Consider the following 15,957-nt stretch of genomic DNA (forward strand, 5'->3'; position numbering starts at 1 on the left):
ATTACAGTCATAATCAAAATAAGCACTGCATTTACACAGTTACATAGTGTATGGCTCCCGTGGCAAAATGTCTAAACTATAGTGTAATTACAAAAATAGGTCAGAGGAGATTGGATAACATTAGCTAGCTACTGAGTAAGCAAGCCTTTTGTTCTGTTTTCATAGAATGGTTTGGGTTGGAAGGGACATTAAATAGCACTTAGTTTCAACTCCCCTGCTATGGACAGAGACACTTTCCACTAGAAGAAGTTGCTCAGAACCCCATCCAGCTTGGCCTTGGGCACTTCCAAAGATGAGGATTTTCAACTTTCTTCTTTTATAAGTAGGAATTGTCTAGTTCCTTCTTGAACATGGCAACATGTTCCTGTGTCCTTGCAGATATGTGTTGGTGACAGCAGGGCCTGTTTTTACTGAAGAGATGTGGAGGCTTGCATGTTGTGCCTTGCAGGATGCATTCTCTGCCACTCTGGAGCCAGTAAAGGTAAAAGTGCCATTTTGCTGTCAGTCAAAATGTAATCACACAGTGGATGCACTAACTTTTGACAAGTTGTTAATTTGTCAATTCACAAGTAAACATGTTGGATCAGCAATGGAGATTGAAATCGGTTTTTCTAAACATATACCAACAACACTAGTAGCTTACAGTTCAGACTTATTTTAAATTGCCTTGCCAGTATGAAATCAGAAGAGTTCAATAGGTGAAAATTTTCCTTTTGATCCATTTCTTCCTCTGGACTTGCCAAAACTAGGTAGAAGACCTAGAAGACTAGATAGAATGTTGCTTTGCTGTAGCTGCATGCTCCACATGTACTAGTTTTCAATTCGCTGTCTGTTTTGTAAACAAAAAATCCTGTGAAGATTTTGCAGAGCAGCATCCATAAGAAGCTGCCTTTACATTGGATATATTAATTGCTAGATGGCAGGTGATCAGCTGGTGGGAATGGCAAATCACTGATTCTTGTATTTCACACAGCAGGCTGGACATGGCTACAGTCACTTGTTTAACACAAAATTAATTCTGATGTTGTGTCTCTCTATAGAACCTGTTGGGCTATTTCCACAGTGGTACTGAAAGCTTTAGTGGAGATGCCTGTGAAGTGAAGGTGGCGGCCCCCTCCCTCTCACCAAGTGCTGAAGCTGAGTACTGGAGAATCAGAGCCATGGCACAACAGGTACTGACACATGTTTCAGGGGAAGTCAGAAAACCTTTTAAACTTCAAGCATTTCTTTATGAAGTGTATTTTTTCCCCCATCTTCCTCACAAACCCTACCAGCAAAGACTTTCTCATCACCAGGCTAACATCAATTGCCTAATAGTAGTATTCGGAAAAAAAAAGAAAAGAAAAAATCCCCAAAACCTCGAAACTGTCGGCCTGTAAATAGGAATCTGGAATGCCTAGGGTGGGAAAAAAATGCATGGATATCTAAAGAGGACTGATAATGAGCCTACTGTGAAATGTAATTTAAAAAATTGCCAGGTTAGCATACATCAGTGGAAATGTTTCTGATAGAGGAAGGGAAACAGTAGTGTCACTGTGATTCCTCATCAAGAACCTCACAAAGATTTCTGAATACTCTGTTAAAGAATGATAAATTCAAAGGACAAAAATTGCACTAGAATAGAAATGGTGATATGAAAATAGGAAAGCAAGATTTGATTAACCCATCAAAGCTTTTTTCTCTGTGAATACTTAGGAATAGATTGCAAAGAAGAAAAAGGGTTACTGGGAACTAGAGGATAATTTAACAAGTGATTCATTGACTCCTAATCAGAATCAGCAGAGCAAACTTGGAAACTACCTTCTTAGGGTCCTTTTGAGTACAATGATTATTCATTCTGTGAAAGAGGTTATATGAAACAATTTCTTTGAAATACAGCAGATTGAACTTAATGACCTGCAGAGTACCATAAAACTGTAAATACCATATGAGAGTTTCAGCATGGCAAAGCAGATAGATTAAAACAGCCAGCAGATGTTTGCTCTCAATTTCTGACTTGATAAATCATACTCTGATGTTGAAAATCTGAGACACACAGACCAGAATTGGTGATCACAAATATTGTGGTAGTGGCAGACATTGTTTGAATAGAAAATGTGCTTTAAATTAAGTTTTAAGGATGTAGAACTCAGGAAAGCAGGGAATGTAACATTAATACTTTTCTTGTTGACACTAAGAGTGGCACTCCCTGAGTCCTCCTCAGTGAGAATTTGCCACAACTATGAAGCTACAAAACAAAGCAAAAGCAACTGAGAGCTGTTTCCCTGTTTCCCACTGAGCTGATTTTGGTTGGGATGGAGTTAATTTTCTTCCTAGTAGTAGGTACAGTGCTGTGGAACTTAGTATGAGAATAATGTTGATAACACACTGATGTTCTTGTTGTTGCTGAGTAGCAAATAGTCCAGAACCCTTCAGTTTTCCATCCTCTGCCAGTAAGGAGGTGCATGAGAAGCCTGGGGGGGAGCATGGCCAGGACAGCTGATGGAGACTGGCCAGAGAGATATCCCATACCACAGAGTGTCATGCTCAGTATGAGTAAATGAGGGGAGTTGTCTGGCAGGGGCTGATCAGGAACAGGCTGGGCATCATCAGTCTTTGGGTGATGAGCAACTGTACTGTGCAAGTTTATCTCTCTCTCTTATTTTTTTGTTTTCTCACTTTTTGTGGTGGTGGTTGATATTACTATATATTTTTTGAATTATTAAACCATTCTTATATCAACTCATGGGGTTTATCTTTTTTTCCCTGATTCCCTTCCCCTCCCCATCCTTGAGAGGGATGGGGTTGTGGGGTGTCGTAAGTTCGTGGCTGCTTGGTATTTAGTTTAGTCTTTGGTTAAACCACAACACACCCCCAAATGATTGCATATTAGGTGTCTGTTGTATCTTCATGGCTGAAAATAATCCTTCTGACAACCAACCTTTCTAGGTGCAGCTGGCTAACTGTGCAAACAGGTCCTTGTCTCACTGTACGTGATACTTTCAGACTGAAGCATACAGACAGCAGAAAGCTTGGTTTGACATTTAGGGTTATTCCTTATACAGGTTCAAAGGAAAATATGTCTGTCCTTTCCCCTGCACCCCACTGGATGTCTGGAGGTAGCCCACTGCTGTTTTACCAAAGTAGCATACTCCAGGAAAGGTCTGCATGGGGAGATACCTTGCATTCTCTCTATCACTGTAAAATAATTCAGTATGACAAATACTTCACACTGCAGGGAATCCTATTCCCAGCCCTTCTTCCTCTGGACCCACTGCAAGTGCTAAACCGATTGTTTTATTTAACTTGTTGTTTTCTAGGTCTTCATGCTGGAGACTCAGTGCTCCCCCAAAACCCCTAGCAACAAGGAAGGGTTTGAACACGCCCAGTCATGTGTGCTCATCATTGACCTGCCACCAGATAAGAAACCAAATGGACATAACCAGAGAAGGTAAAATATCTTCCAAGGAAGACACTGTGTCACTAAAAGCAAGATAAAAATAGTGCTGGACAGGAAGAGATGTGAACTGAGCCTGGTAAATCATACCTCTCCATAGGGCTCATCAACAGAAACAAATACACCAATCAAATTAGGTTTTGTGACACTGTTGTGTTTTTAGTCATACCTAGAAAATGCAATGTCTGCATCACCGAGGGTCTTTTTAATTCAAAATTACTTGGTTAAGACAGTAGAAAAAGGTGGATAAAGTGGGGCATTATAAACTGAAGACACCACATCCAAAACTGCAAAAACTCTCAAAATTGAGCTAGGGAGCATTGTTTTTGCTTGGCACATTATTTTTGTGGAAGTCGTTCTGTTATGTTACCACCTGAAAAACTCATCTATTTGCACTACAGTCTGATCCTGTGAAAGAACATTTCCTCTTGCTTGCACTTGGTTGTTTAAACAACTACTGTACCATCATTTGGGCCAAGAATCAGAATTCTGCATTCAGGGTTTGTGTCTGTATTGCAAGGTATGCAATGACATGAAATTGTCTTTTACGAGATACCAAACATGGTTTTATACCATTCAAATCTAAACTATTGCTTGCAACAAGGAGCCAGAATGTGATGGTCCTTCTTTGGATGGGCAGGAAGAAAGACCATGCATGTCTGTATTCTTACACTGCTGTGTAGAAGTTTTCCCCCAAGAGCAGGTGCTGTTGCCTCACCATCAGAGAGCAGGGCCCTGCACTGAGACAAAGAAAGCCTGAGATCACAGGTTAAACTGCTCCTTTATAGGGGAAAATATCTGCTTTATCCAAAGGCTAGCAGGTCATTCTCCTTGTTACTATGAATGCAAAGCAAAAGACTGGGATATCCACATCTCACAGCAGATAAGCCCATGCAACCTAACATGCTGTGTTTGTAAGAGTAGCAAGGATCTTGCTTGTCTTTAAACAAATAAATAAAGCTTGCAATTAATACAAACTCTGAATGCTCTCACACTGTGCTTTGTCCAACCAACTGCTAAAGATGTATATGCCCATACCCGAGTGTTATCCCAGCAATGCTCATTTTTTCACTGCAACACAGCTCAAAAGTTGACTGTGCCACTGTTTTCATATTATTTGCTACAGCAGTGCAGTAATATGGCAATCATGCATGATAGTAAATGTGGCCTTTCCGAAGTTTTTCTTTAACCTTAGCAGGGTTTCACTTCTCCCTTTTGGTTTTGTTTCCTTAATGCTGCATCGTTTCACAGGAAGCTGGGGTAAGGGAGCTTTTCTTCTTCCTAAAAAGTAATCATATATTTCAGTTTGAAACTTTGGGCAGAATAAGAAAATACTATCCTTAACCAGCTTTGACACTGTGCTTTCACCTGTAGTTCTCTACCAGTTTCTTTTGGGATTGAGCAGTACTTTACACTGTCCTTGTAAATTGCTTTTTTGGCTATTACAAGGAAAGCAGATCTGCTTCATTCCTGACCCTGCTTTTGGAACAGGATTTGTTGCTTGAAATCACTGCAAGCTCTCATTTAACTTTATATATGCTCTTAAGAGCTTTTCTGAGTCAGCGCCCGTAATGATTTTTACAGCAGAAAACTACTTCCCCATAAAGAGCTCAACTGTGCTAGTCATCAACATTTTATCACTGTCAAATAATAAGACTACTAAATTTTACTGATGTGTCAGCACTGACTGACAGCTGTGCCATGGTAGGCAAACTGACACAGGGAATGTCAAACAAAGGAACAAAGAATAGTTTTCCCTGAACTTTGTTTTAAATGTAGTATTCTCAAATTTGGGTCTTGACAGGATTTCTCAAAAAAAATTAATATTTCGCTTTTTGTATTGGTATTCCCAAACACTTCTGAAAGTTTTTTAATGAAAGCGTAATAATTTTTGCAGTTCAGTCTACAACTGAACCTCTCACGTTTTGTGAAGATTTGCTTTGACTCAGACCTAAAACTTCAGTATTGCAAGCAAACTGAAAATCTCTTCCTTACTTGATAGCTGTGCTAATTAAAACTTGACCCATCACATCAAAGTATTATTATGTGCATCAGCTCCATTTAAAACATTGCCCTTACATAAAGACCTTGTAAAAAGACCTTAAGATATATTAAATTAAGATATATATTGTATTATATATATTATATATATCAAGATATATTATAAATATATCGATTTATCATTTGAAATCCATGAGGTACCAAACAATAGGGCTGTTTTCTTCCAAGCCTTCCTTGCCTGTAAGCCTCTCAGTGCAATTTAGTGGCGAAAGACCTGAAAGCTTTGGCTGGAGGCATTTGCCATTCCTGTGTCCCCTGTGAAAATCAAAAATCAACTGCCAGCATCCCTCTAACAGGAGCACAGCTAAGAATCACCCGGTATCATTTGTGAGGAACAGGATTAGGAATAGGTATTTCCATGCTAGGCTCTCAGTGTTCAAGTTGAAGTCTTAGGAGCAAGCAGTGAAATGTGCCTTCAGCCAGACTTCAGCTTCTTTGCATGCTGCATTGCACTGCTGATGTTTCTGTACATGTTTCTTTATTGGTTGGATAACTCTTCATGGTTTATTTTTAAGAAGTACTCCTGGGCATTAGTGGAAAGGGAAACCAAGTAGCAAACTAGTTTTGGCCTCAATTTGTCATGGCAAAATAAAGGTTGTCTGACCTTTGGTGGAGGAATAATTTGTGTGTTAATAAATTCCTCAGTTATAGCAGGCTGAAATATCTGACTTTTATTCCTAGTACAAGCACAATGCACCATTTTAATATGCTATGATTTTTTCCTTCCCATGCTTGGTTTACCAAGTATTCCATTCAGGACGATAGTGGTGAGCTTGCTGTCCCACCAAGTACTGCTCCAGAATTTATATGACATCTTACTGGAAGAATTTGTGAAAGGCCCTTCTAACTTGGAGGAGAAAATGGCAATACAAGTACCAGAAAACAAGTTGGCTGGTTTTCTCAGGTACATCTCCATGCAAAACCTAGCAGTCATCTTTGACTTACTCCTGGACTCCTACAGAACAGCCAGAGAGTTTGACACCAGACCTGGGCTGAAGTGTTTGTTGAAGAAAGTGTCTGGCATTAGTGGAGCTGCCAACTTGTATCGCCAATCAGCAATGAGCTTCAATATCTACTTCCATGCCTTGGTTTGTGCAATCCTGACAAACCAGGAGAACATCACTGCAGAGCAAGTGAAAAAGATCCTCTTTGAAGATGATGAGAGAAGCACAGACTCATCACAGCAGTGCTCTTCAGAAGACGAGGACATTTTTGAAGAAACTGCCCAGGTCAGTCCCCCGCGAGGGAAGGAGAAGAGGCAGTGGAGGGCTCGAATCCCATCTTTGAGCGTCCAGCCTGTCAGTAATGCAGACTGGGGATGGCTGATCAAACGGCTTCACAAGCTCTGCATGGAACTGTGCAATAACTACATCCAAATGCATCTGGACCTGGAGAATAATGTAGAGGAGCCTCCAGTGTTCAAAGGTGACTCTTTTTTCATTTTACCATCTTTTCACTCAGAAACCTCCACCCCATCAACTGGAGGGCTATCTGGAAAGGACACACCATCAGAAGATGACCGAAGTCAGATCAGGGACCAACTGGGAGACAGCTTGACACCTCGAGGAGGGAGTGGAGAAATATTGCTGCTACCCCCACCCCTGAGTCCTAAACCAGAGAAAAAAGAGCAAACCAAGAAAAAAGAATGGTGGGAGAGTGCTGGCAACAAAATCTACACCATAGCCACTGACAAAACCATCTCCAAGTTTATGACAGAATACAAAAAGAGAAAGCAGCAACAGGCCATGACATCCTTCACCAAAGAGGTCAAAGTGGAAAAGAAAGGGGAACTCCTGGGTTCAAGAGGACCAGACTCACCTGTACTCCAACGGCCACAACACCTTCTAGATCAAGGTCAGATGAGGCATTCATTCAGTGCTGGTCCAGAGATCCTGAGACAAGAGAAGAGACCCCGTTCAGGGTCCACAGTCAGCTCCCTGAATATATCTATTAGAGACGCAGAGGCCCAGATACAGGTAGGACATTCTTGTAGAAGGGTAATAATAATAACAATAAATAAAAATATACCTATTTTTTAATATATATTATTATAATATTTTTGTTAAATATTGTATTATATAATGAAGTCCTAATGATGAAGAGTGAATCAGGAGCTGGAATTAATAAAAGTCTGATTCTGTCCTATTAAAAGAAAGTCTTCAGGGAAGTGTCATCAGGCATATACTAGTTCAGCTTTCAAGAGCGTTTCTATGATTGGGGCCAAAGCTGCCCTTAATCCTGAGAACTGACAGCCTACAGCAAACTCATTACTTACTGCTATGGGTTGTAGCCCACTGAAGGCTTTTGCCATGCTGCTTGTCACATTGGTTTTGTAGTTAAGAATGGTTTTTTTCATTAATTCCAGAGAAAAATAGTGGTTCTGCTAAACAGCTTGTTGTTTGCCTGTCCAAGTGCACAAATCAGTGAAAGCATCAAACTTGACAGATTTTTGTTCACTATGGGACAAAAAAAAGGAAAGGGTAAGCATGATGCCTGCAATACAAAGTCAAATAATGACTTAGTACTACTGAATGTGGTTTAGGAAGTCACAGTGAACATTAAATGAATATGCTGGCATTACTCAGTCTGCTTCATGAGGCTGCAACCACCAGATGCCTTATTTTCTGTCTCAACCAATGGGCTCATCTATTTAGAAAGGTCTTCTAAAGAGGTTTTTTTAAATCAAATTTCTTCATAGGCATGGACCAACATGGTGCTGACAGTTCTCAACCAGATTCAGGCTCTGCCAGACCAAACTTTCACAGCCTTGCAACCAGCAGTGTTTCCCTGTATCAGCCAACTGACTTGCCACGTGACAGATATCCGTGTCCGCCAGGCAGTGCGGGAATGGCTGGGAAGAGTGGGCCGAGTTTACGATATCATCATTTAAACCAAGCTGTGCTCTGTTGCAAAGGGCAGAAGACATTCAAGGTATACAGCAAAGAAGTACTTGGGGTTCATCAATTGCCTATTTGCTGGTGATAAGTTGTCAATTTATATTGTCTATCCACCTGAGATTGTGTGTCCCTCACTCACACTAGCAAAGGAGGCAAAGCATGAGTCTGTTTAGAGGATCTGGCATGGGCCCAGAACCTGTCCATAAATCAGGCTCCTACCAGAAGAGATGATACATTTCATGGGCATCATTTTAATTCAAATTTTCAGCAGTGGGAGCCACCAGAAACTGCAGCAGAACTTCCACACTTGAAATTAGCTGTGAGTGCAACTGTCATGTGGATGTCAAACCAGGTCAGTAAACCTATTTAACTTAGAAAATAAATAAGTAAATACAAGTCAGTGAAAAGGTGGGGCTAAAGTACAAGTAAGAAGGTGACATTTTTTAGGTTAACATCTTCCCTTCAAAAATTGGCATGCGAGAGGATAGCCAACTAAAGATTATTGTAGTAACTGTGTCACTCATTAGAAAGTGGAAATTTATTTTGCTCCAAGAAGAGTCTCTGAAGTCACATTTGGAGCAGCTAAAGAATCCCAGGTCTAAAATGAGTGAACCAAGTAGAGACTATTGATCCTTTCATTGCTCTTACGGAGTATTGCTCAAAGAGAAATGGCACTGTCAAACTGCCCTCTCTGCAACACCATCCTGGCTGCCTCTTCACCTATGCCTACAGCTGAGCATTTTGCCACATGTCTAATTCCCTCTAAGGGCAAAAGGGAAGTTTGTTTTGCTCTTTCCTGTGAAGCTGTGGGGAAGACACACCACAGCAAATACCAGCATGTGCTAGTGTCCAGTATTCTTCTAAGCAGAGTAGAGGTACAGTGTTCCAGTTTAAGCGCCACTGCAGCTGTCATTCTACTGGAAATTTATATTTGTTTATATAGAGCTGCTGTAGCCAGGAACACCCTTATCACCTTTGTTAAATGTAGCCTATCACTCAGAGCTGAAGCAAGATGGAAAATAGTATGAAAGGGAGGTATATTTCCTGTTTCTCTTTAATTTCTTGTCTGCTGCTGTAAATAGAAAGGGACAGATCCTCATGGAAGTACATTCCCCCTCCATGCAGCACTCCTACTGGGACTATTGCAATGTGCTGTTATTAAGAGGGAGGAGAAGGGGGAGGATTGACTATTGTGTTGTCAAATGCATATGTGATGCTTTTCACACGATACAAAGCAAAGGGTTACCTTGCTGCACAAGTTGTGTCACAGCCCTTGGGACATTTCACCTCATACTTCCATGCTATATCATTTGTTGATAACTTGTTGAAAATTAGTTGATTTTAATTTTGGGTGACCCCTAAATGCTGTTCTCCCAAGGCTTTTAATATGTGCATGCCAACTAAATATACAGCTTTAGTCCCTGCTCCAAAGCATCCTAAAAATGCCATCTCTTTATATAAGGCCTGGATTTTGCACAACTAACTACTTTTAGCTCTTAAACCTGGAAAAACAGGGAGCCAAGAGGCTCCACTGAACAGCCATCTCCCAAGCTGCTTTGTTTACAAAGAGCCTGACACTATCTTCCTGCCTTTTCCCTCCATTGCCTGCTTCCCATTTCTCACATGCTAGTCTTGTGCAGGGAGTATTTGTCCCGTAACTTTCTGTAGTGCCACTCATGCTGTTTCCCTTTCTTTAAAACGTTCCCTTTGCTAAATTCTTTAAAGGACATAAAAATTCTATAAGAACAACTCTTTTCTACCACCTAAACTGGTTTTTTGAATTACTAATTCAACAATGTTTTCAATTGTCAATTTTCCCCCAACAGGGGGACAGGTTAGATTAGGCTTTGGTATCTGGGAGAGTAGTAGCACAGTTTGATTTCTGTTGCCATGTTTTTCTTGTACATCTTTAGATAGAGTAAAAGTGTGATTACATTTTTTCTTAAAGTTTTCATTTGGCATCTATACAGAACTGCTTTTAAAGCAGTACGTTAATTAGTCAACGACAGAAATCAGAATAATAAAATATGTTTAAAGCAGCCAACTCTGATGGTTTTCATTATAAATGAATTGAATGGATGCAGATCCTTGCTGTACCGATCTAAAACTAAAGCAAATTCCTAAATTATGCAGGAGAAATAAAATTGATAGCAGTACTAATGAAATAATCAGAAGAGGTCCTGGAATCTAGGAAATACCATGGTTGCATTGTGGTTGCAAAATCCTCCTGTAAATCAGAAAAAAAATATTTAGGAGTGACAATACCATTACCACCATCTCCCTCAAGCCCATGAGCACAGTATAACTTGGTGTTACCTAATTGGCCACCATCTTGATCTAAAATGTGATTTTATTTTACCTATTTACACTACAAATACCACAGTGGAAAATGAGGACAAATAAATTTGCTATGTCACTGTCGGCCTGTTTTGAACTTTGTCCTTCAAATTATGCACTAAGTGCCCATTGTCACCCTCAGTGCCTCTGCTCATTAACACCCCTCCCTAAAAGGTCATAAGTAACTTTGAGTAATTCCAGAAATGTAATTTAGAAGGAGGGAAGAAAGAATATTTGAAGCAGCAGACATTACAGAGTGAAGTTCAGCGTGTGCTGCTCTTCCTTTTCCTTGCGTGTATAAAATGCTAACCAGGTGAGGGGAGTGGTCTATGGCCACTTCAGTAACCACAACCATGAGATGTAGAAGCTGAAGCTTTCTGACGTACCTTCAAAACATAAACAAATAAAAAAATATTAGTTGGTTCATCGGATTCTCAGCAATTTTTCTGCTAGTTTAGCTATAGACATTGGTAAGCCCCAAAGAAGTAGAATAATGAATGTGTGAAGTCACCATTTCATAGGTCCTGTGTGGCCTGTTTCATGGCTCATGACTGCCAGCATGATACCTTCAGACCTCATAAAGCAAGCTTTTAGCCCAAAGGAGAAATCTGTCAGAACAGTCCCAGGAGAAGGGGACTGGCACCAGCCTGTCCTAAGCCTCAGAAGAGGAATTCCCAACACTGCACATCCCACTTGTGTCCAGGTGCATGTCCATGCTACAGTGGCTTTTCTGCTTTCTCCTTGTGAGTGGGGAAGCACCTCAGTCAGTAGCAGTAGCATCCTTGTATCCACATGTGTATTACATGGGATACCCATGTATCCCACTCAAATCTTTACTGTTAGCTCTATAACCTCATGCATGGCAGCTTTACTCTTGAACCAAACATCCAAACCTTAAGCAAACTAGTCACTCTGCTTTACAGCCTTAGCTTGGTCTTTCTCTTTGCCTTGGTTAATGACCACATTCTTCTCTTTTCTTGCCCTTACTTTTTTGTCACATAACTTTCTATAAGACTTGGGTTTGAATTTTTTTTTACTGAACTGGCCAGTTGTTTTTAAAAATGATTGCCCAGTAAATTTTGCTCAGCTGAAATGCTCTAAAAATAAAAAGACGTAGTAGCTTAACATCCTTCTCAGGTACCAGAGCTGCACCTCTGCTGCCTTTGCCTAATTCACACTGCCATCCTCAGGGCCACCGCAGCCAGCAGAGGCAAGGACATCTCATTTTAAAATCTTGCAGGCAGTTGCTAACAGAGAAAGTTGCTGCTGCCCAGCATCAACTACCTTTAAGCAAATGAAATAGCTCATCACTGTGCAAATATTTAAAAACTTAAAAGCATTCATCAGGAAAGCAGTCCTTTTCCTACAGAACAGGTGCAAGGTTTGACCCCAACTTACATGGTCTCAGGTCAGTGCATATGTTTGCACTTCATTCTGCACTGTGAACATATGCAATCATATGAGATGATTGACATGTTATGTACAGATAGCTGTAGCTCCAAACACTGCTATATTCTGGGCATTCAGCATATTTTCAGAGAGCTATCCCCATTAGTAATATGCTTATCTGCTGTGTTATGTATTTGTGTCACACCAGCAGTGGTTAACACAGTTATTCTGGTACCTTTTCTGAGCATTCAGCAGCCATTGAATTAACACCACTATCTCTTGGTTAACATGCCTTCATGTCTTTATGATGTTAAAATATAGATTTAATACTTTCCTAGGGATAAACACTCATTTGGGAATAACTGACTTAATTTACCATCTAGAAAGAATTATTGGAAAAAGATGTACACAGACCTGGGCAATACTTTCCTTGTACAACTCCCAGCACAGGCAACACAGCTTTTGCCTCATCACAGATGAAAAATTTACATCCTCTGCTCTGTAGCTTGCACATGTCAAGGCCAAGCACAGTTTACACCTGTGACTTGTAAGGTGCTTTCCCTTCCAGTTTGAGCTTCAAGTTTTGTTTACAACTTAATTCTTTATGTAAAATTCACTGACAAATCCTCACTCACCAAAGATAAAATCCCCACCCAGTACCATGTGCAACCTTCACCTGTACTTTATATAGCAGCATCTCGGTGTTGGTATCAGCACTGCAGAGCCCAGCACAGCATGAAATCGAGCAGCAAACAGGTTAGAAAGTAGAGTCCAGCTCCATGTGCTGCCTGCACTTTGTACCTTTCTTCACAGCTTGGGCCCACACTCAAAGTGCTGAAGCTGTTGAAATCAGTGGAAGCTAAATAGCTAGGGATGGATCTTTAATACTCAGGACTCAGTCCTTGAATCCTTCAATCCCTACATCATACAGGTCCACGAGTTCTCAGGAAAGGGGGAGTCCTGTTAAGTTCTTTGTATCACCCTCTCTGCTGCTGTCCTCCATACACCTCCTGCTTGAAAAATCCACGGGAACCAGCACAGTCTCACAGTCCTGTACTGCAAAACTAGAACCCTCACTTTTGCACAGATCCAGCAAGCCAAAGCGATTTATTTTTTACCTAGCTTGTCTGTATAGAAGCTGTTGAGAAATTGTGCATGTGGTTTGGCTATTGTCACCTTCAGCAATCCTTTCTAGAAATGCCATTTCTCAGTGCTAAATTGTTTTTAATTCATGAAAAAAGTGAAGTGCTTTTTCTTTTTTCACCCCACTTTTATACTACAATATGTCTAAGGAGTTTAAGCAGGCTATTTATTCATTATTCCAGGCACAGTAATTTATGGGAAGACCTTTGCAGAGGGCTCATCGTGGTTTATGACATGAAATAGGTTTTTTTCAGTTGCTGATCACTCCACAATTGTTAAAGAAGTAAGATTATACCATCAATTTACCAAAAGAAGTTTCTCTTCTTTTAGTGTAAAGGACCAATTTACCATTGCAAAGAAGCACAAATGTTGGATTTTATGCAATTTAGATAAAAGCATGTGGCAGCTAGTGATCCCTCTTCACTGAGCCTCTCTAACTTGAGTGGAGTTTCTATAGGGGTATCACCAAAGGGTCTCAGCAGCCCTCACCAGCAACATGCCTAGGACTCCAGAAGTTGTACAACTGCAAGGAAGAAGTAATTTCTACTAATTCCCCTCAGAACACATACTTTATATGTGACACTAAACAGTTTTGGCCACACATGCGGTGCTGGCTTTTTAAAAAGGAAAAATGAAAACACATATGGCCTAAAGTGTGCATCAGTCTTTTCACTTAGCGCTCAGAGGTCTCCAAGCTGAAAACTAAAAGCAGAGGGAAGAAGAAATGCCCTAATTCTCTGGATATTAGTGGAGCTATGCTGTATGATCCTGGATTAATGCAATAATGAGCTCGCCTGTGGAACCAGATCCCTTAAATTCCAATTTTTGGCAAAATCACAAGTTGAGGTTTGCATAGTCTACACTGCCACATTGAGTCAGGGAGCTGAGTTTATGGAATGCATTTTTGGTTAAGAAACATGGCAACAGGATCTATTCAATCCTTTTACCCCAGCATCTCACTTTTCCAAAGGTAGTTTATGTACTTTGATAAATTTTGTCTGCCTCCCATGGAGCATCAGAGCCCTGTTTCCTGTCCATGCATTTGGTCCATCTGGGCTGTGGTGAAGTGCCACACTTCCACAAGCAGCAAGCTGCAGTGAGAGAGCGGAGCTGGCACACAGGCACAGGTACACAGGCTCAAGCAAGGGACAAATATCTCCTCCACAATCAGGCTGTGACCCCTGAGCCCCCCAGTCTGTGGAGGAAGAGAGGACTCAATAGCAAAGGGAGAACAGCCAGGAAGGGCAGAGCATGGTGGTGACAGAGCCCTGTAGTGCACGCTGTTTGCAAGAGCAGGTGGGAGCAAGAGATTGAAGGTATGCAATGACAGCAGCAAGAACCTTCTTTCAGTTCCCCCCACTTCCTCTTCTCTGCCTCTTTTCCCCTCCCCCCACCACTTTTGTCATTTTTGTGAGACTGCAAGCATACTTCTATGGGCCCTTCAACCAGAACTGAAAGCAAGCCAAAGGGAGTGGACGCTCTATTTCGCCAAAGATCTCTTTTCTGTTTGAAAATTTAAAATAAATAAATAAATAAATAAAATTTTATTTCCATTATGATGGCTGCCAGAGGAAGCATTTTACCACAAAACACGATTCCCAGGACTTAATCTCTCTAGCTGTATATTCAGGAGGATCCAATAGTGCTTCTTAAGAGAGACTATGAAATACCTTGTCAAACAAGTGCTTACATTGGGTTTACCTTCTGCTGAGTTCATACCTCTCTGCAATTCCTTGGTCTCATCCGTGTTTCCTCCCTCTACCTTTCTACTCTTCTTTAGAAGAACACTTCCCCATGTCCACCACGTCCTGTTGTGCTGCTAGCTTTGTATGGTCCTTGGGTGTCCAGTGGTTGGGCAGTCACTGTCAGCTGGCTTGCAAATTGTATTTTGTGTATATTTTATTCTGACTGAATTCTGAAATGGAAATATTTTAAAACAAAAAGTATAAACTATTTATGTTGCTTGTGTTGTAGAATAAAGATGCAAATGCAAAATAAATTATGTTTTGGTTTTGTCTAATGAAAGTTATTGCACAGTTCCTGATAAAGCAAAGGAACAGAGAAGAAAAAGGGCCTGAAATACTTGGTGTGTACTAGCAGGAACTGCAGTTTTCATGGATGACCTTGGGAATTTAGTCACTCTGAACTGCTATGTGTTTTTGGTGGGAACTGAGATCTAAACACTGACAAATGACTCCTACAGCACTTCTAGCCAGAGTCTGGATTTGTGGGGTGGAGAAGGATGAAGCCACAGAGACAGTTAAAGGTGCAAGTAGATGCTGTGCAGAATTTTGATGCATCTAGTCAGGTGAAATATTTCTCCCTCCATTTAAATGAGGAGAATACTGTTGGCTCTGATTTCATTACAGGTGGGTTGCTCAGAGCTCTCATTCACAGCCAGACTTTTGTTTGCATTTTTAAGCTGGGCATTCCCTGACCACAGTTTAGATAGCACTCATCAGGTGTTCCCAGTAAACAGGTGCATGGATGCTGCAGTGTTTCATTCTGCTAAAATGAGAGCTCAGCAAGGGCTCTCACCTCACCTACATCCCTCTTTTGATTAAAGTCAAACCAAAGATTGCTCCTATTGAAGAAAAATAATAAACACCTTATTTACAGCAGTCACCCCTGCTTCTGTATGCAGCCAAAATTTAGCTACTGAAGGAGAAAGGGTTTGCCAGTGTCCCTGTCAAG

The 15,957-nt window shown here is 40.8% G+C and overlaps 1 protein-coding gene across 5 annotated transcripts in view; it reads left to right on the forward strand.

Annotated features, from left to right (window-relative positions):
* Nucleotides 1-15,263, forward strand: part of ARFGEF3 (ARFGEF family member 3) — an 86,940-nt gene extending 71,677 nt beyond the window's left edge. For 3 of the 5 annotated variants that reach the window (XM_015622681.2, XM_033512712.1, XM_033512713.1), the window contains 6 exons: nt 379-481; nt 1,041-1,172; nt 3,300-3,430; nt 4,688-4,696; nt 6,243-7,473; nt 8,196-15,263. In XM_015622681.2, the coding sequence (XP_015478167.1) occupies nt 379-481; nt 1,041-1,172; nt 3,300-3,430; nt 4,688-4,696; nt 6,243-7,473; nt 8,196-8,387 (1,798 nt within the window). In that variant the 3' untranslated portion in view covers nt 8,388-15,263. The remainder of the gene's footprint in view (nt 1-378; nt 482-1,040; nt 1,173-3,299; nt 3,431-4,687; nt 4,697-6,242; nt 7,474-8,195) is intronic. The other 2 variants (XM_033512711.1, XM_015622684.3) reach the window with 1 other exon arrangement.
* Nucleotides 15,264-15,957: the final 694 nt, after the last annotated feature.

Source organism: Parus major, chromosome 3, assembly GCF_001522545.3.
Source record: "Parus major isolate Abel chromosome 3, Parus_major1.1, whole genome shotgun sequence".
Lineage (NCBI taxonomy): Eukaryota > Metazoa > Chordata > Aves > Passeriformes > Paridae > Parus > Parus major.